The sequence below is a fragment of the Haliaeetus leucocephalus genome, unplaced genomic scaffold (assembly GCF_000737465.1).
Source record: "Haliaeetus leucocephalus isolate CR32 unplaced genomic scaffold, Haliaeetus_leucocephalus-4.0 Scaffold92, whole genome shotgun sequence".
In the NCBI taxonomy this organism is placed as follows: domain Eukaryota; kingdom Metazoa; phylum Chordata; class Aves; order Accipitriformes; family Accipitridae; genus Haliaeetus; species Haliaeetus leucocephalus.
Window position 1 is genome coordinate 1,274,714 of NW_010972528.1, and position 26,225 is coordinate 1,300,938.

Below are 26,225 nucleotides of genomic sequence, written 5' to 3' on the forward strand. Positions count from 1 at the left end.
TTTTTCTGGTACTGGAACCATTATAAAAAATACCACAAGTGAGCTAGAGACGCCCTCCTTTTCTTTCGGCATGCTCATGTGCAAGTTAATCAGACTAATTGAAGTTGCTTATCCCTGTTAGATGTTAATTTAACATTCTCTTAGTTACTAAGGAACAGTGAGCATGGTGCAGAGGTACCTCGAGTCAGCTGAGGTCCAGCAGAGCTTCTTCATGCCGGTTTTGCAATGTGACCCCTGACCTGCTGCCTGTATTGTACTCCCTAGTATCTGTTGCACCTGAGTTTTCTGTGAAGCAGAGCAGCCCCACTCTCCGTTGTCAAAAGCTCATCCTGGCTCCATGGTAAGCGAAAAGCAACAACTAATAATCCAACACAAGTTGAAAGAAAGAGAAATCACTTCTGAGCTCGTAGCTGTTGTGCAAACAGGAATCATAAACGTCAGGAACTTCCCAGGTTATGGTTCGTTACTCGCCTTTGCAGTTAAATCTTGCTTTCTCCTGCCAGGAGTCCAGACATTGTAGGACAGCTGAATAATCAAGCTGCTTTCTGCATGGATGTCCTGCATACATAACCTTCTGTTCTGTTCTAGCAACGGTCTGCTTTATACTTGCGTTGTGGAGTAACTCCTGCTTCTTTCCGCCTTTTTGTCATTAAAGTTCACTTTTTTTTTGTTTCTAGTCTGTCCACTTCCTTTGTTGCTGACAAAAGAGTCTCTGGTTTTTTGGATGCTGTGTAGTGCTAAATTGTGGTTCCAGACCATGTGCTCCAGTGGGGCCACCGACTCTCACTACACTTCTCTGCACTAGCTAGAAGGAAAAGATGGCATATCTGAGACAGGTGAAAGCATTTGTTCTGCCATCATCCATAACAGCATTCTGGCGTGAACACATCCCCAGACCACAGCACATCATACTCCATCTCTGGACTGCCACCAAAGTACCCTCTTTGCTCTTTTTACTCAATTTAGGTCTAGATCCATCCAAAGGCTGGCAAAACCTGCAAGTTTCCTTTAGCTCAAAGTTTGGGGTATTGTTGTTTCACACAGACATTAGCACTTGCTTTTAGAGTGTGTAATTGTTTTTTCCCTTTGTTACTATAGATCACAAATCCCCTGTGCAGAGAGAAGTCTCTCCTCAGATGTGTTGTCATCTTAGTCTCTCCAAGTTTCTGTCCAGCCTGGAGCATAACTCCAGGACTGGGACTCAGTCACAATATTTTTGTATTACATATTTTTTGTTTTCCATTTTTGATTTCTGTAGATGAATGTCTGCAATAAACCTCCTAATAAGACAACTCCAGAGAATTTGGGCGAAGCTGTTCCTGAGGTGCAGGTCCAACGCGCTCGAAGGAATGGCTGGAGCTGGCCTCTGCACCTTTTCCAGATTATTGCCTGGTTGCTGTACCTCTTCTTTGCACTGGTTGGCTTTGGAATCCTGGTTCCTCTCCTGCCCCGCCACTGGCTGCCTGCTGGCTATATCGTATCCTTTGGTCAAGAGGAGAACATGGACTGTAATAAACTCTCAGTGGGATTTTTTTAAAATAGTTGTTGGGTAGCATAGAAAGCCTAGGAGAAAGCAGCTAAGTCAGAATCTTCTTCTGAACTATAACCATAATCTTGATCTTCTCCTGTCTATAAAAACCAGTTATTTTGAGATCCTCTCTGCCCTTCAGCTTTAGGTAGGTCACTAATGTTCTGCTTGTCTCCTTCATCACTCTGTTAAGGTTACTATCTTTCCCTCCAAGGCTCTTCTGCTGTCTACTTCTGCCTATGTGTTTCCTTTGCTTTATATTATTCTTCTACAAGGGTGCTGCAGTTTGAGGGAATTCATACTAAAAAAGACCCTCCTGAAACATCCTTGCCGCGGTGGGCAGCCACACCTCCCTGTGCTGACTGAATGAGTCTTGAAAGGCAGCTTTATATGTTTACAATTTTACGGTGTGGTTGCTCGTGATAGCTGGCAGTTGATCTTCTCCCAGGGCCCTCCCCTGTCCTCTGTAGAAAGTCTGTGAGTGAAAGACAAGGTGGTGTAGTGTGAACCTCAGAGGAGAGGTCTGTCGTGGGACAGTCTTGAGCAGCTCTGTAATACCCATCTAACTGTCCTCTAAATGTGGGCAGTATCAGAAGATGAGGTGCTTACACTGTGAAGGCATCTTGTCTTATGTGCTGCCCAGCAAAGCCTAACTCGGCCCAGCCTGATGTGTTTTCCACCTCCTGCCCTCAAGCCCCCTCCCTAGAGCTGTGTGCGCTTGCTGCTTCTGCAGCTGGGGAGGAGAGGGACTAGAGATGGGTTGTGCTGGCGAGCAATCCCAATGCTCCCAGTGCTACCTTATACTGTCACCTGTGCCCAGGGAAGGAACTTCCTCAAAGCCAGGGAAGGAACTTCTTCAAAGTCAGGCCCTGGCTTCTGGTGGACTAGATTGTCTTGAGGAGTGGCAGATGGAAAGAGGGTATCCTGAGATTTGAATTTGGTGCTTAACAAGCTGGTGAGGGTTTATAATTTGTGAGCAAGTGTTTGCTTTTGTCATCTCTCTGGTAACATCTTCGGGGTGCAAATAAAATTGACTAAGTGGCTCAGTGCCACTTAGTGCTTTCTTAGCAGAACCAGCTAACCAAGAAATATTATAGAGACAATCTTGGGAAAAGTTCTGAAGAGATCCGATATGCACTTACATCATTTATACATCTGATTTATGTATGTCCATGGAGTCTTTGATATGTTTGGGATGCTTTTGCTTATCGTTGTTTTAGTTACACCTGTGTGATTTAGGCATTAATATCATTAGCTCACAGTGGTCTTACATCTACTTATTTTATCCAAATCCTTGGTATTATCACGGTTCAAACCTCATGAATTTGTCTACCAAATACCTTCATAACTCAGTCTAAAGTCACTCTAATTCAACAGATTTATGTATCCTAAAGTTTTACTACCAGTTAATAAAGCACTAACATCTCTTTTGTGTCAAAGGCAAATCCCTTCCCATTCTGCTACACCAGTCATCAGAGCTCTAGTCAGCTAGACCTCTCACAGACTTCCTTTTTTTCCTTACTACACTGCTCTATTTTCCATACGCCTTAGTATCATCAATGATGTGCACATCTGGCTGTGTAACAAATAGACTGGAAGGTTAATTTTTGCACACATGCTCATTTAGTTGCGGTATATTGAGAAGCAAACTCTTGAGCACAGTGGTACTCCAGGCATGCAGGGTTGCTGCTTTCTATTTGTATATTCTTACATATTTGTATATTCTTTCCAAATATCAGCAGTTAGTTCAGGTGTCTGATCAAAAGTACTGCTAAAGCGTATTTGCTCTGACTTGCTACTGCATTTAAAAGTAAGAATCCAAACCGGTAATCTTTCAAGAACCAATGACAAATCCTGGATACTGTCTGTCTGTAAATTGTGTAGGAGCCTACTTTAAAGGCGTGATCCTCTTCCTTGGGATTCTGACTCAGGAAAAGGAAAGCAAGGTGATCAGTACTAGTTCCTTGATGTGACTTTTTTTTTTCTTTCTTGGAAGTCTTGTCTTGTGAAGGGGCATGTGCACAGCCTTAACTAATTGTTCCTTCCCAAGGAGTCTGTATGGACTAAGAAACGTGGACCTATGTCAACAGTGGGGTCAGATTCTGGTAAGTAAAGGTAATTTTTAAAAACTCCTGTGCTAGGAAGGACATTTCTGTGAGACAGGGTGGTACATAACAAGGAGGGTTGTTCCTGTAGATTTAGTTACCTTTTTCCAGAGGATATTTGTTACAGCGCAAATGTCTCTGTTAATAAAGCTCAGATGAATGTGCTGCAATCAGTTATATAGTGATTTCTAATTCTAAGCCATGTATTTGTCATCTGTGTGGGCTTTGTGTATTAAGGATAAAAATATATGCATTAAATCACTCATAAAATCCTTAACTGTGTACTTCAGTGTCCGGGAGTGTGTTTTATCTACCATTTAGTTGTTCATCTTACTGCAGTCTCCATTGATCCTGCGGATGCAAATGTGCGAGAAAAAAACTATCTAGGGCCTCTGGCTACCTTCAATCGTAATCAACATGCACATGTCATTGAAAACCATCATTGCCATGTCTGTGATGTAGATGTGTAAGTATCTTCTTTTTTCCTTCTGCTACTCTGTCTTCTTCACCATTACACTTCACCATTAGTCTTAAATGTTAGACTATAAGATTGAAATTGAGCCCCTGAAGCTCTGTAGTGTGAGTTAAACTTCACCCTGTGGCAAGATTCAGTTAGCTGAGTAGGTGCCTGCTGTCAGATGTGTGCGTGGTTCCATACTTTATTTGATTGCTCACCTGTTGTGTGGAGAGGACTGTTCTGTTCCACGTGATCTGAATGTTGGTGTTTGACCTAACAACATGTAACTCGGGCATGTGTGCTTGTATTTGGCTAGATGCTAATATGGTAGCAGGAAATGCTTGGAGGGCAGACATTGAGATCAAGCTTTGTAGAACTGCTGAAGGGTTTCAAATAAGAAATGAATGATCTCCAAATTAGAAATCACGCAGTGCATTGAAAGGCAAATTTTGCAGTATTTGGGACTGTGGTCCAACAATGGCCGATATGGCCGATATGTTTGGGTGTTGAAGTATTCCTGATGTAGAAGGTTTTCTCACTATTACCAGGATTTCTACTGCTGTAACCCCCTGTATCTGTGTCACTGGAAAGTCATGGTAATAAGCTGGTGCTGCCATGCTAACGCCACCCTTTCTTTGGCAGGAGTGCCAGGTCAAAGCACTGTGGAACTTGCAACAAGTGTGTGTGTGGCTTTGATCACCACTGCAAATGGCTCAACAACTGTGTGGGAGAGAGGAATTACTGGTAAGAGCCTGGCATTGTGACAGGAGTGCAACACTGCATCAATAATGTTGCCCCTTCTCTTCCCAAGATTCTCCTGCATCTCAGCCCAGTCTGTACTCAGCCACACAGAACCACTTTTTTTTCAGATCCCGGCTGAATAAAATCAGTCATGAGAAAACTAGATGGAAAATGCAAGCATGATTATGAGATTCAAATAACCAGGGATAAAACTCCTACACTTAGGATTTTGTAGCTGAACGTCTATGAGTGAAAACAGAGAACATAATCTTATTATTTGGTATTAGGAAAAGCTTATGGGATGTTAATTGGGTGTCCTTAATGCTTCTGAGAGCTGGAGTGGGAATAGAACTGTGATTGTGCTGTTCCCATCTCTGAAACAACCTGCATCCAGATTGCATGCTTTCCCTACGAGACTTGCCGATTGGCAGGAGTTACAGCAGCATATAGGCACCTCTAAACTGTGCCAGGTTTGAGATAAAGAACAAGGAGGCTATCACTGATTATTGCTTCTCAGTTTACTTTCCTGCACTAAAACCATGTGGAAAGTAAAGTGTTGTTACTGCTGGGTGCCACGTTACACTGCCTTCAGATTTTGTGCAGGGAGCTCTTTGTCTTCCTAGATATACTTGACTGTTTTGTAACCACGGGTGCTCTAAAGGGTCACAGTTTAGTCCCTCAGGGTAACAAATCAGAAGTAAGACTGTTCACCAGTATCGATCGCAAGTGTAAGAAAGCATCACAGTAATTTGGGATAGCTGTTTATATCTCTGTCTTTATTAGAGGCTGGGATTTTGAATTGTATATGTAATGTTATTGAAGCCACTCAGACTTCTCACTTTCTTGGCAGGCTCTTTTTGAATAGCGTGCTGTCTGCCATTCTGGGCCTTGGGCTTCTGCTGCTCGTTGCTTGCTACGTCTTTGTAGAGTTCTTCATTGACCCCACGATGCTTCGCTCTGACCTGCACTTTGATGGTACGAGCAGTGCTTCAGTTGAGCATCCTGTGAATCAGCCAGCATATCCCAGTATGGGATTGGACTCTGTGGGCTCTCTCACTGACAAGGAACTGCATTCCTTACTCCTTCAGTTTATATTTCTGCAAGAATATCTCTGCTCAGCTGGATGGAATGTCTTTCCTTACAGAGCTAACTGCTCTTCCTATGGACCTTGCAGACACAAGATTTCTTAGGCCTCCAGTGCATAATGGGTCTGCAGCTACTTTTGAGTTAACAATATTTCCAGCTGCAAAGTTTAGTTAGAGATATTTAATACCTGGACAATCTACTTACCTCCAACTCTTTTTGTTTTACAGCTCTAAAGAACCACACAGACCGCTGGTTTGTGTTTCTTCCTGCAGCTCCTGTTGAGACTCAGGCGTCTGCCATTTTGGTCACGGCTGGGATTTTTATTCTTCTGAGCCTAATGACCGTGATCCTGCTGGGCCACCTATTGACCTTTCACATCTATCTCAGTAGGTATTATGTTCCTGTCACCTGCATCTCCATTTCATTTTCACTTAGCTGCTTCTACTCATTCTGCATTCACTGTGTGTTCACCCGTGTTACAAATATATACACCTTGTGCAAGATTGCCATTGAAAAGTTAGAAAATTTAGGTTTAACATTATACTTCTGATTTTCCCCCAGGACCAGGTAGCCTTATCAGTGCATGTGCAATATAGGGCTTGCGTTGGGCCTGTGCATTCCTGTGTCTAAGCTATGTTATCCTGGAATGGAAAGCATGTGCGAGAGTAGTTGAGAAGGCTAGGTGGGATGAACTGGTTAATTCCAGCTCAGTATCAGTGATGGCAGATTCAGATTGGCTCTGCATACAGGCTTTTGTGTGTCTCTTCACTGTGCTCCCCAGTACTTCTGTTGTGTGAGAGAGCCTGTTTCTCTGTTACCCCAGAGAAATGTGGATGGTATTGATCTAAATTTCTAATAGGAGGCCTGATGTTCAGGTCAAGGTCCCTTTATGGAAGTTATACTGTAGTGACACAAAAAGACTTGTGGAATTCAGAGGAAGAGGTTTTCAGAAAAGCTCCTCATTAGATCCCTTACTTGCTCTGTCAAGAAGAGATATTTATGTTTGTTTATGTACAGATAGGCATAAAAAAACTTTTTTCAGCCATCGTCTAAAATGAAGCCAAAGCTATTTGGCTGCCTGACGTAAGTCATGATGAGAAAAGATCTTACACTTGCAGTAGTCGGTGGTGCCAAAACTAGGGAAGAAGGGATGTGGTGGAAGAGAAATGAGGGTGGCGGTTACAGAGGATCCCCAGATGGATTTTTAGGTTGTCAGTTAACAGCGATGCAGTTGCCACCACAAACTAGGTCAGCACAAACCAGTGCAGCTCCAGAAGCAAAATGGTTGCACTGCTGAAATATAGCATTTGATGTAGTGTTCCTCAGCTGGCATTAATCTTACAATCAGTGAGGTCATTGATCGTCATTTTCCTTCTACGGCCTCTTTGAGCTTAACTTAAATTTGGTCACACTGCGATTTTGCTTTCTTGGTGGAATTGAAAGTTGACTTTGCTGGGTTAATGGTAATGCCTGGAGATTTCAGAGGCCGATCTAGCACTGTAGAAAGACTAAAAGCATAACAAAGCTGGGGCTGCTCCAGGAAGATTTCTTTTGGATGAAAAAGGATTATTCGGTTTAGTACTGAGTGGTATTTATCCTGTTTTTGTGTACAACTTCCACAAGAGGGTGCTCCCTCCTTGGGATAACGACATGCTTTCTCTTGTCAAACAGGAAAGTGTGTGTGTTAACGAGTTCTGCTCTGGCTTTGGGCCATTTTTTGTCGCTGTTGTCTTGGGGTGATTTTATTTTCCTCTTTCAGAATGAATTTTGAGCCAAATTAACTTTTATTTCTGCCCCAATTTTAAATCTTTATGACTTACATGGAAACAATTTAATTATTGTTAATTTTTTTAAACATTTTATTATATTAAAATCTGCTACCCTATTGAAACTGGTTCCAGCTGTGCAGAAGTGCGGTGTGTAAGTCCTTGCTTAAAAGGAGTGATGTTACCATATTGAAGCCTATATTGTGTGTTACATAGGAATATGCATTGCACTTACAACTGGGATTCAGGGAGATAGACAACGTATGTCTGGTTTAAATTCCTCTTATTTCATACCTGTAACTGTCAGTAGCCTCATCTGAATGCTTTAAGGTAGACAGTGTTGGAATGAACTGTCTAACCTCTTTTGGGACTAGAAATACAGTTTGCCAATTAAAACGTAGTTGCTGTTCATAAGTATTTCTTCATAAACCTTTTTTTTAAAAAATAATTAAATTACAGAAAGAAAATAGCACCCCTGTGAGTGGTATTGCCTTTAAGCTGCACATAAAAAAAACCTGGCTTAAGTCAGGTATGACTATGAAAATTTTAGAATCTCGTTTTGTTGCAAGCATAGTGAAATTTTCAGAATTACTGTCCTGATTTTAATTACTTGCTGCTATCACTCAAAAGGAAGGAAGTAGGTTATTCTCAAAAGAATCATTCTCAAAATGATTGAGACTCAGTGCTAGAGGCATTCAGTGAAGCATGGCACTTCAGAAGTTTGGAGGGAGGGTATTTTTTTTTCTTCAATACTGAGAAGCCAATAGTAAGCAGAATAAAAAAGAAAATAATAGTAGGGAATATAGGAAGGGAATATAGGAGAGCATATAGGGCTCTTCACAGGCTATGATTATATATTGCACAGTATGTGCTGCAGTGTTATCCGGCCAGACAAATGCAGTAATTTTTAACTAAATAGCTCTATTAAAATATTTTAAAAGTTACTCTGTTAAGTATTCAGAAACCAACAAACTCTAAATTAAAAATGGTTTATAGCCCTTTGCTTATGAAGGAATACTCTGTTTCTCAAATAAAGCATACGGTACCATTCTAGGAGCATTGGCCAGTGCCCGGCATTGTCCCCGTTAAGTGCATTCACTAATCACTTGGCTGCAGACTCGCATTAACTTTTATGCTCTGTCTTCCTGGCCAAATGGATCTTGAATGCTTATTTCTTCAACAGGTCATTGCTTTAACAGGAGGGGCACCTTCTCCTCTGCTCTCCCCCACTTCCCTGTGAAGTAGTCCTGTGTTTAGGGTATGGTTTTGAGAGGTAAGATATTACTGATACAAATGTCTTCAGGCAGAGGAAGGATTTTAGTCTGGATGTCCGACATCCTAGGCATCTGCTTTAACTACTATGCTTCTGTAAAAAGGAAGAATGACTACCAGGCTGTGCACTAAAAATCTTCATCATCCATTTCTGGGTTTTGTGCTCTAAAAATACTTACCATAACAGGATCATTATGGGAGGAATGTCTGAGTTTTGGATCCTTGTAACATTTTGGGTCTCATGAAGAAACGAAGCTGGTCAGAAATGTCACATGCTTTTGGTCATTCATGGAAGCAGGTGCGTCTTTGTGGGGGACCTTAAGAGCACATAAACTCAGGCACATGTAACCTCTGGGCACTTCTATGTCACAAGGCAAGCTGTGCATTTGATGCTCACTGTTTTGGACATGAAGTGTCTCAATCTCCTCTACAGGACACACTAACCTGCTGAATTTCTTTTCTCCATTTAGCATCACATACCTTCTGACTACTCACTGAGCTTTCTGTACAATACAGATCTTACCCTTATTGGGTATGAATAATGATCTGTTCTGAAATGAGCTAACAAATTACTACAGTATAGAAGGCTGTACCATGTATATGAGACTTTAGAAGAATAGTGGGACTATGAGAAAGTGTTGTGATGATGACAATAAAGGATATAGTAAGATGGTCAGTGCAAAGGTACTTTTGGCTTAGAGTATGAGTCTTTTCATGTTTATAGTTACTCTTTGATTGTAAAGTCATTCAGACTGTTTGTATACGTGTAATCTGGGAGTGGCCTTTCCTGTGCTGACAGCTCTCTTTCTTTCCTCCCAGTGTGGAACAAATTGACCACGTACGAGTACATCCTGCAGCAGCGTCCCCAGCAAGAGGCAAAAGGGGTAGACAAGCAACTGGAGTCTTGTCCCTCCCAAGTGAGACCCAGTCAGGTACTCATTGAGCTTTCAGTACATTTCTCAAAAACAGCCTCGCTTGCCTGCAGTGTAAAGTTTGCTTCACTTTTGCGAGCTCCAAATTTTAGAGGCAGTTGCTACAGATAAGACTTCAGAGGTACTTTGGTGGAGTTGAGTGGGATGTGAGAGAGTGTAAGGCCTGTAATTTGATGAACACTTTAGGCATAAGCAAGTGCTGCTTTCAAAGCAACCAATCCCACACACTCTCATCCTCCACCAGTTGTTTTGGGCCCTGTGCTATCTATTCTCTTCTGCCAGTGCAGCTGTTTGTTACAGTCATGCAGTGAACAGGGTGGGGGAACTCATCTGGGTAAGAATAAACTTTATTAAAAAAAATAGTTGAGCTCGTGTTTAGCTGGCTTAGTTCCCTCCCATTTGGTTCACCAAGCAGTCACATAAATGCCTGTGTCAGCACGAACAAGGATGACTGAAGAGTGGGAAGGGTCCTGTCCCTGGAAAGGACAGGACCATCTGTTTCGGTGGCAGTGCATGTCTGGCTGGCTTATGTGAGCAGTGTCGCAGGTCATGACTGAAAGCGAGACAGGCTCTAAGGCTGGAGAAACTAGGGCTAATCATTGAGCAGCTAATAATACGAAGTAGTTTAACTGTCTTGAAAAGCAAAAGGATACCAACTGTGTTCAGAAATGACCCAGATATCTGCTTTTCTTTGAATTGAGTCTACGTAGTGATAAGGGTCCTTGTGATTACTGTGATGTTGAGCTATATCACTGTAAAAAGAGTTCGACAATGCTGTTACACTCTGCAGTGTCATATATATTCTGCTATGAATTGAAAGGTTCAGTGTAATTTATTTTGCTGCAAGGCAGCTCTATCCCTGGAGTCACTCAAAGTTTGACAGGACAAATTCTGTACTGGCTTTAACTGGGGGCTGGACTAGAAACTTCCAGAAATTCTTCCTAGTTTAAATTATTCAGCGATTCTGTGATCCTGTGTAACTCTATCTAGTTTTATGCAATAAGTTACCTTCTATACAACCAGTTTTGTACTTCATAAGAAATTAATTAAATCCAAGCTTCATCCAGGTATTCTGTGTAGAGATACTGGGACCTCCCTGGACTCATTCATAGTTTTTTCCTATCAAAGCAAAGAGGTGAGTGAGCTGATTCTCCTTCTGTATAATATGGAGACCCCAGCTTTTCATATACATTTTTTTACTGTCTTGGAAAAGTTGAACTTTCAGTTTAAACAGAGGTTTCCATAACAATAAAAATATTTGGCACCTTGTCTCATAGAGCTTTGCTTGCCATGAAAATTAAAACAATAGTAAAGCGTTAGCTCTAATCATTTCCTAGTTACTAAATTTTGATTGATACTGAAAATCTGTCTGAACAGGGGTACACTCTCTGTGTGTGCATATTTGGGATGAAGCCATTCAGTGATGTTCTCCTGTCTGCACTGGTGCTTATCTAGATGTGTGTGAATGTGGTTAGTTTGAAGCAGCAAGCCTGGAAGAAGCAGGGTAAAAAGTAGTTCTGTGTTTCAGGACTGCAGTTAATACCTTGGGGAACAAGAAAGACTGGATGATGCCCAGTAACATTGTTAAAAAAATGTTAACTCTCCAGATTTTCCTTGTTTCTTACATAGCAACCAGAGATAAATACAAACAAATAGATTGGAGTAGGAGTACACCAAGTGACTTGCGTTTTGTAAGCTGTGTTGACTACAGCCTTCTTTAGCTTGAACACAGAAATCCTTTGTAATTGATCCAAGATGTTGCAAGCATAAAATGGAAATCATCCTCTTCCCACTTTTGTCCTAACTGTTCATTCATTTTAGGGAGTAAGAAGAAACATGCATTTCTCCTTTAATCCTTGGGTTTGAGCCTTATTTAAGCTTGGGTGTTGGTTTTGGCTTCAGTTTTCCATGTTTGTCTGTGGTTAAGTCTTTGGCTATGTTCAGGTTAAAGATTCTTCTTCAGGTTAAAGAATTCTTATGTGCTTGTAGAATCCTTCTCAGAACACGCACAAAGTAAAAGCCCTAATTTTGCACACTGGAGTGGTTCAGATGTCACAAAAAATGCAAAACAGTTGGACATACACAGCCTTTGCCTGTATTACTATACCCAAAGCAGCATGTGCAAGTAACAGTTTTTTCTGTAGGTGGTTGCATAGCAGTCCAAAGAAATATAAACTAAACCAAAAATGATGCTTTAATGCATAATTGCATTCATACCAGGGAGCTGGCTTTCATAGCGAGGCCAGCTGGGATGTGATTTTTTTCATGTTCCTAAAGCTTTGAACTTGCTTTGGACACTGATTCAGGTTGGTGAGGTTTGATTTTAAATAATAAAAATGGATTTTACTCAGCTTCCCTCACGTTTTCAATATTGCTTCTGTTTTCCAACGTCTGGTTAAGATGAACCTTGTCTTCACTCTCAGCCTCAACACTTGCAACAGACTCACTTTCCCTGGGACAAGAACCATTTTTTCCTGTTCAATTCTGCCTCCCCTCCAGCCAGACAACATTTCAGGGCACTGGCTGCCACTGAAGCAGTTGATAAGAGCAGCTCTAGCGGGCAAAGGAGCTGAATTCATCCTGAAGTTGTAACCATGAAACTTGGGGTGGACACAGCTGGTATTCAGCCTCTAGAGGAAGGGTGAGCATGACCAGGGTTTGCAATGAACTTGGTCGGTCTGTTGATTTAGCAGTCTGTTTTCAGCAAGAGAAGAACCTGAATGCTAACAACGCAATTGGAAAGGGTAGGTTTGTCTTGCTGTCACAGTTGAAGGATGCTGGCTGTCTTGCTAAGGACTGTGGGAGTGGAAAGAGGCTGGGACTCTGCTGTGGTTGTAGTTTTTGTCACACTGAGAGTACACTGTATTTTCTACTGATTAAGTCTTCTTCCATTGGCTTCTGCTAGTCAGCTCTAATGGTTTGCTTTCTTTTATGTGACTGCATTGGTTATACATTATTTATAGAAGGCTGAAGTGGACAAAATAGATTTAAAAAGCTCTTTCATTCCCTGCTTGGAAAGAAGTTGTTCATGATATTCTCAAGATGTATCATTTATTAATCTCCTTGAAATGTCAGTCCTGTTTGTATGCTGTGGACATTGAATCTTGATTGTTTTCAGTTACTCTGCACAGTCCTTCAAGGATGTCTCCTGCTTCAGCTCATTTCAGCCACAGTGTGCTTTCCTATGAAAAGACTTACCGCCCATATGCTTACAGTGATATGAGATTGTGCCTGGTCTCCTTCATTTGCAACTCAGGTGCATGAGGCTTGAATGTAAATGTTAAGAATTTGGTCCCCAAGGAGATTTGAGGAAACATTTATGTACATTTGTTGTTCAGTCGATGATGAGCAATGGTCTGACTTGAGTTACCAGTTCTATTTGAAATACATGTAAATTTCTGCAGATTATCAATCCTGCACTTGGATAAACTCTGCCTATAATAGAACTAAATAGCATAATTCTCAAATCAGAAAGTTCTAATGTTTGGGATTGCTAAACCAATTCCCTTCAAATTTGATGTTACCACCTATAAAACAGCTGGAAATTCCTTTCCACCTCTTTTTTTTTCTTTACAAGACCCGTTAAACTCAGAGCATGTTACAAAAGACAACAGGCCTCAAGTCTTTCCAGTTTGGCAATTCTCTTATCTAACAATCACACGAGTACTGAGGCTCCAGACATTGATGCCAAGATGTTCAAAAGCAACTAGTATCTCTTCTGGCATGTAAAGTGTGCTGGCTCTGACACTGGCCAGTTGTGGATGTTGAGAAAGAGTGCAGGAGTTGTAGTTCCCAGTACCCTCTCCCAGCACTTGGCAATATGTGTTAGGGGTTTTTGGAGCACAGAACTTCGAGTGGCTTTGTATTTGCTGGTTTCTCACACAAACTTTTCTCATTTCTTCTTGAATCCATGTAACATTTAACACCTGCAGCATCCTATGGCAGTGAGTGCTACAGCTTATTTCTATGCTGTGTCAAAAATGCAGCCTGCCTTCTGTTTCTTTTGAAACTACTACCTGATTTTTTTCATTTGATGCTCCTTAAATATTCTGTTAGAGAGATGGTAAACAATTATTCCCCATTTACTTTCTCCACTCATATCTGCCGTGAGTATTTCCTCTCCTGACTGAAGAGCCCTGGCCCATTAGCTGTTTCTTGTACAGAAACTGCTCCATACCTTTCATTGCTTCTGTCACTCTTCTCTGTACCTTCTTCCAGGTCTTCTCAGGGGGAAGTAACATGAAACTATTTTCCATTTTCTTTTTTTTTTTCCTTTCCTTTTCATTCCTGTAATCTGAAATGATTTCTTGGCTACCACTGAATGTGCAGCTCCATGAATTCTTTTCTAGTTCAGAGACCATTGCTTTGTATGTAAAGGTTACAATACTTTTCCCATGTGCATCACATTACATCTTTACATCTAGCAATATTGATTTTTGTGTGCCATTTTATCACCCCGTAATTCAATATTGCAAGAATCTTCTGCAACTCCTTGCAGTTGCTTTTCGTTTTTATTGCCTTACATAAGGACGTATCATCACCAGACTTCATCTCACTGCTCTGTTTTTTTGTTGATCGTTTATGAATTTGTTGAAGTGCAGAGGCCCTGGGTCTCTCAGGAACCCATCTGTGGGATGTCCAACTTTGAATTCATTTTCTCAAGTTTGCTGATCAGGCTCTTCAGACAAATAGGTATTCATGAGCTTGTTTAAGATATTTTGGAAGCTAATGCCTATCATATTTAAAATCCCTCTGTCTTTACCACCTGAAAGTTGCCTTAAAATGTACATGTGTCTTTGTGGCCACTGTGCACTGAAATGTTTAAGAGGAAGTTGTCTTGCTAATTATTCAAGTTTAAGAGCAGCTGGAAAGTAGTGTCAAGGTTCTCCTGAGCATGATTTATCCTTTTTGACAATGGAGCTTCATACCCTGCATCACTTGGTACTCTGACTATCTTAACTGTGTCCTTTTGAGGGAGAACTGGGAGCCCTTTTCCGTAATGCAGACACTTGGATTTAGGCAGCTTATTCTTTGAGTCTTCTTATATGTTTATGAAAGTATGCAATTTTAAAATTCAGGATGGCATTACTTTGAATTCAACTACACCTGAGGCAAATGAGCAATATATCACATCTAAAACCAGCAGTTATTAGCCATACAGGATTCATACAAGAAACAGAAAATACTTTATGTTTTTCCTGTATGTTGCATGCTTTCACTGTCCTCACCTCCATTTTGAATTTAAAAGAAGTTTTTTGCATTCACTGCTTAACTCCTATGATTGAACTGTATAACTAATGAGGGCTTTAAGTGATATTTTGAATGTGGTCCCAAGAAATGATTAAGCTGGTCTCCGTAAGTGTGCTCTGATTTGATTTGGAGTCACATGAAATGCTGGCTGGACTAAATGAATGAATCAGGGACTTCTAATTGTCTCAATCTTGGTTTTCCATCTTCTTAAGCAGCAGACTCCTGCTGAGTTGCAGCTGTGCTATCTGTAAGGACAGAAAATGTCTGGCATGTGGCTGAGGAAGGAGGAAGAAAACATCTCTCTAGTGAAAATCCCTCTTCTCCCCTCTGTGTCCATATTGGTCTGAAAATGTGAATTCTTTTTTTTTCTTTTCTTCAGGAAGCAGACTTTTTTTCAGGTAACCCTGGCTATACAGATCCTGGTATTCAAGTAGAGGAATTCTCAACAGTAACTTCAGGAAAAGGGTGAGTAAAGTCATATATAGGAGTCTGCCAGCAGCATGTATGGTGAATGGGAAATTGTCCCCAAAATCACTGATGGACCCTAAGACAAAAGTACTTAGGCAGATAGGGAGCACCCATGTTTTGACCAAGGCATGGTGAAATCTTTGAGTTTCAGGAGGGTAAGTACCTGCAGGAGTACTTGCCTCCTCTCCCCTGGGAAAATATCTTCCTAGAATACTCTATTTAGGCTGTTTTGTATTAAAATTACTTTAAAGCTGCCTGATTTGTCCTGTAATTCCTATACTGAGCTCATTATAGTTACATGATTCAGGTTGTCAAGAGATGAATTACAACAGCAAAGTTTATAACACAGGCAAGTACTCATGGGAAAACACCATCCTTGTCTCTTAATTAATCATTGCCTATTAACTCATGTCCCTCAGGAAGGGAGAGGAAACCCTTCATATTTTGCACAGTTGCACAGGAAAAGTTACCCTGCAGTTTTGCCGACAATGCTGTACAAAGCAGGGGATGCTTCAGTCAGGCTGATGCATATGTTCAAGCAAAGTAAGCATCAGAGTTAAGTCATGTCTAAGGGAAGTATCTTGTATATCTGCCATGTGTTTTAGCTTTTCAGAGCTCTATGTCCGCAATGATGAAGCTGACCCTGAGCAGAGCTCCTCCCCTGACCTCCCAGCTCTTCACTTTGTGGTCCCCTCTCAGGTAAGCAGGAGACTTGCTGCGTACCATAACCTCTGCTGCTGACAGTTCACCATGGTGCATGAGTGCACACTCACTCTAGTGCAGACTGTGGTTGCCTCCTTCGTACACATGCTGTTCCTGTCCTCAGCGTGTCTCTGCAGGTATGGCTGTGCCCTGCAGTCACTGCATCTAAGTGATACTCTCCTGTCTCATTTCCCACATGTGATCAGATGTATTCCACAGTTCCCTTATAAGCTTGCAGCTCAGCTGTAATACAATGTCTTGCTGCTCCAGTGCAGTTCAGTGACTGTATCTATGCTACTTTGTTGATGTAACAAGCTGTGCGTGTTTCTGTAGAGCAAAATCCAACAGTTTATATGTTCATATATGGATGTTTAAAGCATCTGCCCCAGGGAAGGATGGTGTGTGTGGATTTGAAGCTTGAGTGTATGAAACAGCTGTCCAAAGTCAAGTTTTCTGCCCTCTTGATATTCATGTATCTACGTCCAGATGCTCTCCCTCCTTGCTCAAATGGCAGGTGGTGGTGCTCTCCCCCTTTCCTCTAAGCTTGTTAATCAAAGTCTTGTCATCTAGATGATAAGAAAAAATCCTTTTCAACTACACTTGTATTTTGGACAAGAGTGATCTCTCTCTTGGGATGTCCTATGCTATGTGACTTTTGGTCCCCTCTTCTAGTTTGGCTCTACAAATGCATTTGTCCACCAGTGTCTCATACATCCTCCAGCTGTATGAGACAACAGCTTAAAGGTACCTACACACAGAGAATCACTGTATGTAGATAATGTATGCATTCATTAAATACCCATTTTCTGTCATTGCTTTATAGTAACTCAGTCTTAAGCTATACAATATTCTTGCTCTTTGGTCATACCTAATGTTCATTATTAAAAATAGGAGGAATTAAAAAGAGCTAGCAGTTAAAAAAACTGCCTGTCTCATTACTTTGGACTGATGAAGTGACTTCCCTTCTCTTGGGCAATTTGCTTTCACAGCAACAGAAAAAAAGAAGAAAGAAGACACATAAAGCTTCTTCCTCAGCAACGGACAGCAGATCTAAAACACATGCTAGACCTTGGCCCTCTTTACAAGATCCCCAGTCAGGTGAGAGTGCACCAGTCAGCTTCTCTGCTTCTGGACTGGATTTCTGGTTGCTGGCACACAGAAATAAAGTGTGTCATGAAAACCCAGCACTGGCAGAAAGTTACCTTGCCTAAGAAGGGATAGTGAGTGCTTCAAGATACTCTAAAATTATCAGACTTGGGTACACTGCTGAGTGTAGAATTCTGTACATTTTCATGTCTAATATTGCATAAATATAAGTATGATTTTCTTTAACACTAGTAGATCAGCCATATCAGAGTTTCTGGGCTTGTTGATGTCTTTGTGGGGCTGAGGGATATCTCTCTCTCTCCGTCTCTCCTCAAGCTTTCTTCTCCCTTTCTTTCCATCTGTAGAGTTCCCAGCCATGGCTGCTGCCACCTCAACTTCCCACAGCCTTCACCTCCTAGTGCCAGCTTTTCCTCTGAGAGCTGCTGTGCCCCCCAGCAGCATCGGCCTCATCCAGGGGGCGGGACCCCCAGCTGACTATCACTCAGAGTCCGCCGAGTCCATGGATGAGATTCCTGTGGCTCAGACTCGCCTTGGGAGCACAGCCCTTCATGGGCCTCCTAAGAATAACTCAAGCAACTCTCAACACTATCCTTTGTCCACAGACAGTCCCAGAGGTGACAGGAAGAAGAATGTATATTCTGGACACAAGGTAAAAAGGAAAAGCTGCCAGCAAGACAGACGCATGGAACGAGACCTGGAACTTTTTTCTAAGATTCCTGCTGTGTTTGTAAGTAAGAGCAGTGGAGAACCTCATGTCTCTCAGCCCCAGCCCAGTGAGAGCACATCCGAGCCACACCACAGAAAATGCACCAGCAAGCAGCACATGGGCAGACATGATTCATGCTTTAAGGACATAAGGACAAACACCACAGCGGCCTAGTGATCAGCTTTCCAAAGCCATAGCCTCTGGGGACAAGGCAAGAGGTTCTTTTTCTATTTGTATGTTGCTGTTCAAAGATCTTGACTCCAGTGACTTGTCTTTTTCCCTGGAGGTAGCAGTGTCCCTTTACCTGATGCTGCCCATCTTCCAGCAAACTAGCTGAGAGGCAGTAAAAAACCCGCTGCATCGTTGTTTCTGGCGGCTGCCTCTTCCTAAGCCAGGAGTGCCCCCGAGCCCAGTTCCACTCTCCTTGTCAAGGGGAAACAGTCTCCCCTGATAGGGATGTGCCCAGGGCTGCCACTGGTTAAGGACTGCAGCATTAGTACTCCGTAGAGGGCTAAGGGACTCATCCCTGCACTGTGTGCTAGCCGTCAGACTGCAGTGAGACATTTCTCATGCTCAACCAAAAGCAAGAAGCAATAAGGTGGCAAACCTGAGGTAGGCATGTTGCTAGAGAGAATTCAAGTGCTTTCCGTAGGAAAGGGCTTCACCCTCCTGGCCCTCTGCACACTAGTACGGCAGTAACTTTCTGGGAGAGTGCATGGGGAAGAACAAGGCTGCATTTCTGCTGTTCCTTGGCACCCTGGAAACTAATTTTCCCATCTGCCTACATCCTGTCAGTCTTTGGATCATGCGCAGGGGCTTCAGCAGGTGGTCAGGGAGTAACCTCAGTATTGCCCTGTCCCTATACTGCTTTCCACTGTGTACCCTCAAGCCAAGTCCACCACCAGCATGTACTCTGTAAGGCAGCGTAGTTTGACCTGCTTCACCTTCCCAGCAGCCTGAGGTGCCGCACAGTGCAGCTTTCTCATCAGAGAGCTTTCTCACCTTTCCATTTCCTGGGCTGCCAGATCCCCATTAGTCCACAGCCAAGCCTGGAGTCTCTGTACTGCAGAAAAATCCTGCAGCAGACACTGGGGCATGTAGCCAGTGCCTCAAGTCACAGCACCCTGTGCTGGTGGTGAGAAGCAGACAGCTGCCTGGGCTGCTGAGCTACAGCACCTTGGCTTTCCCAGGCAGCACGCCCCATTCCAAATTCCTGGCTGAGCACTGAGGTCGGGGCTGCCAACAAGCCCAGATCTGCCTAGCAGCCAGCTAACCTCAGAGCCCAGGATAGCAGCTATGCACACATCCCAATGGGCCTTGCCACTGGCATGGGTGTGCCTGACACGATTTGTCACTTGACAGCCGTGGCACCTGCACAGCTCCTGCCTCCCCAGCATGGCCAGTGCCCTGAGCAGCAGCGGCTGGCTTGGCTGGTTGCACTGTTTCTGGACAAGCCCTTGATGCTGCACGCTGCTGGTGTGTGTGAACAAATAGGTGCACCAGCAGAGAAGAGGAAGCCCGGGAAGTCTTTATTACTCTACCAAATGTTTTGATGCATGGAAACCACAACCAACCCTTTCTCCAGCCTGTGGTGGGTGCAGGTTAGGGAAGACAAGACAAAGTGGGGTGCCATGTGGGTCGAGCTAAGCTGTTCCTCCCCTCGCATAGCTCGGTCTGCGAGCATTCATCAGAAAAGGTTGAGAGCAGGACAGGATATCTGGGGACAAATGCCCTCTGGGCAAAGCCAACACGGGACAGGCAGGCTGGACTCCCAGGTTTGATGTACACACTTCCCAGCCCGGCTGTTGCCTGTCATCCCAGTGCTCACGCTGGCTTCTGTGCTGCTCTGAGGTTCACACAAAGTCTGCTTCCCCTGGAGCTTTAGGTCCAGACAGATTTCCTTCTGGGGAGCTCACTTCAGCAGAGAGAGGCAGGAAGGTGGCTACTGTATGTTGAAAGCCTCAGCTCATTCCAGGGGCACCCCTGAATGCTGGCAGCTGGCCCAGCTCCCTTGGGAAGCACCCCAGCACTGTCACCTGGCCAACACCATGCTGTGTGGTGCTCATGCAGTGGACATTTCAAGTAGTGCTTGCCTTCAAGGAGCAGGCAAAGTGCTGCGGCTGCTCCTGGAAACCCATGATCCTTGCAGAGCTGAAGCTGGAGTAGGGGAGTCCTCCCTTTGTGGAAGGGTTTATGGGGTAAGTGTGGCGCATAGACAGGACCATCCAGGCCAAGCAGTCCCTGGGACAGTCCTTGGCAAATTCTGGCAAGGCAGCATAGCTACGATCACTGACCCTGGGCTTCTTTAAAAGCCTGTCTCACCATCCTTCTCTGTTGTCTGATTTTTGACTCCTGAAAGAGCTGGAATGAGGAGCCTTGACTCTTCATTGAATTACGTGGGCCATTGATCAGCAAAAGTGAAGTCTCATGTAGCTGTTGAAGTCACTATGTCTCAATTTGCAGGAAGGGTTGGCCTGTGGTCACACTCCTTGCAGCTTCCCTTGCTGCTGTGGCCAGTGGTAACCGCTGGCAGTGTGACCCTTTGGAAAAGCAGGCATGTGTGGGACCAACCCTTGTGGATGAGCAGACATGTCACTGCTTGTCTGCAGAGACCAGGGCATCTGCTCACTGATGGATCCTGGTTAGACAAAGTCCTTCCAGTTGTTTCTCCTCATGTCTGCTGTCATCCAAGTAAACTACACCCTGCGGTAATGCTGGGCTCAGGATTTTCAAAGGCCAGCTGTCCCTCCACCCAGAAGGCATTGGTAATTTCTCTCCAGCAGGTGCCCCTGAGCAGACCTCGTGTGTTTTCTTACCCTTCATCCATGCAGAACGAGTCCCAAAGTCATTGTATGGAGCTCTTTAGTAGCTCTGTCCATAATAAATTTCTATGCCCTTTGCTAAATAGTTTCCTCCTTTTTTGCAGTCATTAATTTATCTGCCCAGCTGATGGTCCCCCCACTTTTCCCTGCACCTCTGATGTCCCAGCTGGGCTTAGCACCTTAACCTGTGTAGGGGTGACAGTGGTACCCTCTCCATAAGACCCTATGGATGTTAGGTGGGACTGCCTTCCCTGAGGCGTAGGGGGTGGACCACCTTCTCCAGGAGATACGTAACTCCAGCCTGGTTTCTGTGCTGCAGCAGGGTGAGCACCACAGGGAGGAGGCCAGTCCGGCTGTGCACCATGCTACAGGAAGACTGCTGTGCCCTTTGGGGTGAGTGGAGCCAGGTTTCCTGGTCTATCAGATGTCCAGGGAAAGAAAGGTCCAGCATGTCCTGAGGTGGCAGGTTCTGAGCACCAGCTGAGAAGGAAGGGGATGTCCTACAGTTTGCTGGGACATGACCCTCTCCAGGAGCAGAGGTCTCACCCTCAGGTCCAGCATTTAGTTGTCCTCCCCATGCCAGGCTGTGCTTACCACCCAGTTGTCCTGCTGATAATGGCCCGTAAGCCTCAAATTCCCCTGCCACGCACACAAACACCCACGTGAGAAAGGTCTTCGCCCCCAGAGTCCTGGACAACCAGCAGAGAGCCCCATAAGCTGCTGGGCTGTACTGGTTCTGTCCTGCCCTGCAGGCTTCTCCACAAGGAGCGGGAGACCACGCTTTTTGTTGGAGGCCAACAGGATGCCTTGGGGACCCTGATATGGGAGTTTCTCTAGGTAGGGAAGACATCTTTCTGCTGCCTTCAGCTGAGCCATGGACCATTGTCTCCACTACATCAAGTGCTGGAAGAGGCAGAATAAATCAAGGCTGCAAAATGTGCAATGCCTTGTCTGTGTGTTGGGGCAGCTGGGCGCTGAGCGAAGAGCCAGGCCCCAGCAGGACAGGCTTCCAGCACTGCCAGCGTTGGGCTCTGGTCTCCTGAACCTCACAGGCAGCAGGTAGGATTGTGTGTGCCGTGTGGTGTTTGATTTTGGCTGGGTTTTGTGTTTTCACCACAACCACATTAAAGGAGGACTGTTGAAGATGCATATTGGGCACCCAGGAATGAAAATGGTGAGCCTGAGATGGTTTTAACCCCTGGGAGAACTGCTCTCTGCCTCAGGTCAGTTCCCAGCAAAAATGAACCTTCGCAAGTGCAGTCCAGCATCTCAGCTGAGCTGCTTCATGAGGAGGGCCTTTTGCAGATGCCGCTTTGCAATATGCACGTGCCCTTGGGACCCTGGCTTTGGATGCTGTGTGTGGTATCCCACAAAGTCGTGGAAGTTTTCCACAGCAGGCAGCTGGTACCTTCCAGGATGGTCACAGCAGGGGCAGGCACAGCCTGGGCTCTCTCCTTCCCCACCTCATTTCTGTCCTTTTGGGACCCTAATGCTGATACCCTGTGGGTTCAGGTGCTGAGGGCATTTCTGCTGCCCTGTCGAGGCTGCTGCCCTGGATGAGGAAGGTCCATAGCAGACCTGTGGCAGCAAGTGGAAGGAAGGAGTCCCATTCGGGTACTGCTGCAGAGGCCGGCGTGTGGGCAGAGCGGTCCTGGCCATGATACCAGAGGACTGCAATGACCGTGAGCTAAGCCCTTGCTACAGCCCAAGACCATCACGGAGCTCGGTTAAGGCGACAGCAGAAGTCCTGATGCCTTCAGCTCCCCATCGCTGCAGAAACATTGAGGTCTGGCATCCCCGGTTTTTGCCAGTGCACGAACTCTCCCATCAGCAGGAGGCAGTGCCCTGGGCTGGCTGTTTCCACCACGAGATGCTGTGGCTTTTTATTAGGAACAAGCAAAGCATTTGCAGGATGGTGACAGCTTTCCAGAGTCCTCTAAAATCATAAATCACCGTCCCTGGCCACTCACCAGCAGCTGTGCCCAGGCCTTGCAGTGCCTACTGTAAGCCTCTCTGCCTTGGTGTGGGACGTATGCCCTGCTTGCTTTCATCTTTGGGCCTGACTCAAATTTCTTAGTTTTCTCTTTGAAGTCAAGGGGACCTTCCTTGGGGAAATGACTTTTGGCAAGTCTGTTCCTGGGCGCTGCTTTTGACACGTCCTGAGAGCATGGTGGGGGGAAAGGAAGCTCCTGCCAGCGGACAGAGCTTTTTCCCCCCCTCCTCTCTGCCCCGTGCCGTGCATCGCAGCCAGGACCCCAGCTCGAGCGGCAGATCCCCCCTCGGCTCTGCGTGCCGCTGGCACACCCGGCACACACGCACACCACGATCGCGCTGCCCATCAGCCACAGCTAAGCCTCCGTTAATGCCTTGTGGACACGCTGTTGCTGGGGTTACCATATACATATTGCACAACCTCCGAAACACTTCCCTCTGTTTTGTAGCAACTTGTGCTAGAGAAGCAGTGTTCCTGCATAACCTCATCCCACCCCAGATGCGGCCCAGCCAGCGACTCATTCCTGAAACAAGATGACTCCGGGGAGCCTGTGGTGCCCAGCCTCCGGGGAGGCAAGAGCCAAAGAGAACGGAGGGTGAGCAGAGAGGGTGCTCCAAGGTTGTGCTTGTGCTCTCGTGCAAGCTCTGAGCTGCACCCTGGAGCTATCGCAGCACTCCAGGACTCTGCGTGAAGATGGGGAGATAGACATGGTCCTAGCAGGGACAAGCGCAGCATCAGAACCCGTGTCTTGGTGACACTGAGCTGTGAGCCTCGGTGTGCCTCGGGTAAGCTCTGGAGTTATGCGGCTCATTAAGTTGCCCAGAGTAGGAGACAGCCTGGCAACTTCCTGACCTTTATTGGAAATGCAAGAAGGGAAAGGACCCTGGGGAGCTGAGCACTGAGCCGTGTCCGTGCTCCTCCACCACATCACAGGACCTGTGCAACCTCCTCCTCAGCTCCTGCCCGCGCTCCAGGCTCCGGACCAAGTCACAGCCTCCTCCCGGGCTTCCTTTTCCGGGCTGCATGAGGAACAAGAGGAGCCAGCCAAGGACCATGCTCCATCCCAACAGGGCTGTCATGGTGACAACAAATGCACAACAAACCCCAGCTCTTAGGAACCGAAACCTGACCGGCTCAGCCCGACCCCGTGGGGCAACTCGCCAGCCCTGGCTTGGTGCCCCCCCGCTTGCCCCGCTCTCCCCATGTGCCGCCTCTTGGCTTTTTGGGCTCTGCAGCCCCCGGGGCCGGCTGGAGCTCTGGCAGAAGAGCTGCTGACGTACCCACCTCTCGTTCAGCTCCTGCCTGCTGCCAGCTCAGTGCATCTGGGCTCTTGCACTGCCTGCTGCTGCCAAGCCCTGCCAGAGCTGCTGCAGGCTGGATGTTCCAGCTGCCATTACCTGGGCTCGTCTCCGGAGCTGTTGGCTGGAAATAAAGACACCTGCTTCTAGTGGGGAGTTGCAGGGCAAGCTAAGGACAAGGCTGTACCTTCAGCAAGACTTAACCACCCTCCTCGATACGGCAGCCCCAATTATTGCTCTCTCCTTAAAGCAGAGAGCAGGTGAGCAGCTTTTCCCAACTTTCTGAGGGGTGGGACGACAGCCCTAGGTCCTTGCTGGCCTGGATGGAGGCTGGTTTAAATTCCCACTTCACAGCTAGCTGGTGTAACCTCTGAGCCTCTGCACTTTGGGACCTGCTTTTGTAGTTTCTGAAGAGCGGGATGCATGCATGTTTAGGACAGAGTCCTCCTGGTGCCACATCTGTGCAGCGCCCAGTCTGAACGCTACCAGTACAAGCTGGACAGAGGAGAGACACTCGTGGGTGAGGTCTGCCTGGACTCTGGCATCAGGCTGGTCCAGCCCTACTAGATGAGCCTCCACACCTGTCCTGCCCACCCTTGCCTGTCCCCTCCAAGATGTCCTTGCCACCTGGCAGCCATGGGTTCTCACCCTGTCTCTGGCTGGGCTGTGAAACAGCAGCTCCTGCCGACAGAGGGGTCACAAGGCTAGTTGGGGGCCATGAGAAAGTGAGGTCCTTCATGTGGCCTTGAGCATCTGGAGCTACCCAAAGCAGGCAGGTGCTGTGGCATGCTTGCGTCCTCTGACACCAGCCCTGGCACTCACCTCTGAGGCAGGAGGTAAAGTTAGTGATCACAAATCACAGACTTGCAGAGTTGGCTGGCGGTCACCTCTGGAGGTTTCCGGACCCCGCTCCAAGCCAGGATCAGTATGAGCAACTTGCTCAGGGCTTTGTCCAGTCAACAAGGTCCCGGCAGAGAACATATGCCCCTCAGCCAAAAGGGGGGAGGTTGTCACTGCGGCTGTACCCCAAAGCAAAGGGCTCTGGGTGCAAGAGCAGAACTGGGATACCCCTTGGGGCAGCTCAGCCATGGGGATGCCCGTGTCCATCCTTGCCCTGCAGCTCCTCTGCACAGGGACCAGGGCAGACGGAGGCTGCAGGGTGCCAAAGGCTGCCCAGCTCCCCAAGCTGCTGATTTACCCGTAGGACCCTGCATGGCAGCAGCAAACCGCACGCTGCGGCCCCTTGGTGTGAACAACTCCTGGTGATGCTGCGGCTGGCCATGCACAACAGCCTGCGCCTGCTGGAGCGAGGGCGGGGAGTGCCAGGGGAGTGCAGAGGTCAGAACAGGCTGTGGGCAAACAGCTGAGGTGGGGCGGTGAGTAAGTGGTGTGGATTGTGTCGGGACTCCATGGCAACCACAATATTTGGGTGCTGCTTCAGCCCGCAGCACCCGCCAGGCACCCCACGTGTGGTCGGGCTCTGGGTGAGGGCAGCAATGGGCAGCACTGGCATGCAGCTGGCTGTCCCCAGGGTTGCTCTAGGGGTGTCCCACCGGGCCGTGCAGAGGGGACAGGCACTCACCGCTGTGCCTGGCACACCAGGATGGTTGGCATTTGCCCCCGCAGCCTGAACAGTGCCTTTGGTCCATGATGTCACCCACCAAGAGGGTCCGGCTCCTCTATGGAGGGGCACGCTGGGTGTGTAGGGCAGGGAACAGGGGGACTGCCGGGGGGAGACTGCGGTGGCAGGGTGGTGGAGGAACCTCGTGGGGTGATGGAGGGGCCTCGTGGGGTGGTGGAAAGACCTTGTGGGCTGATGATCGGTCCTTGCTGGGTGCTGGTGGGTCCTCGTGGGGTGATGGAGGCGCTTCGTGGGGTGGTGGAGGGCGTCCCAGAGGCGGTCCGGGACGGCTGCCCGGGCTCCGTCTCCCCGCCCCGGTTCCTCCCCCCAGCCTGGCCGCGGCCCGGGGGAGGCGGGAGGGGGCGGCCCGG

General features: G+C 46.3%; 1 protein-coding gene across 1 annotated transcript; it reads left to right on the forward strand.

Moving 5' to 3' along the window:
• Positions 1–1,258: 1,258 nt before the first annotated feature.
• Positions 1,259–18,294, forward strand: ZDHHC1 (zinc finger, DHHC-type containing 1). The gene is made up of 10 exons (XM_010583871.1): positions 1,259–1,477; positions 3,924–4,099; positions 4,733–4,834; positions 5,682–5,806; positions 6,145–6,303; positions 9,775–9,887; positions 15,517–15,602; positions 16,211–16,304; positions 17,297–17,405; positions 18,017–18,294. Exons 1-10 carry the CDS (start codon positions 1,259–1,261, stop codon positions 18,292–18,294), a joined length of 1,461 nt encoding a protein of 486 aa, XP_010582173.1.
• The last annotated feature ends 7,931 nt before the right edge of the window (positions 18,295–26,225 follow it).

What these genes read in the sequence shown, in the direction of transcription:
- ZDHHC1 (XM_010583871.1), top strand. Translation starts at nt 1,259, where the DNA reads ATGAATGTCTGCAATAAACCTCCTAATAAGACAACTCCAGAGAATTTG. An exon ending in ACAGTAACTTCAGGAAAAGG is followed by an intron (nt 15,603 to 16,210) that starts GTGAGTAAAGTC and finishes CATGTGTTTTAG; the next exon opens with CTTTTCAGAGCTCTATGTCC. An exon ending in ACTTTGTGGTCCCCTCTCAG is followed by an intron (nt 16,305 to 17,296) that starts GTAAGCAGGAGA and finishes TTGCTTTCACAG; the next exon opens with CAACAGAAAAAAAGAAGAAA.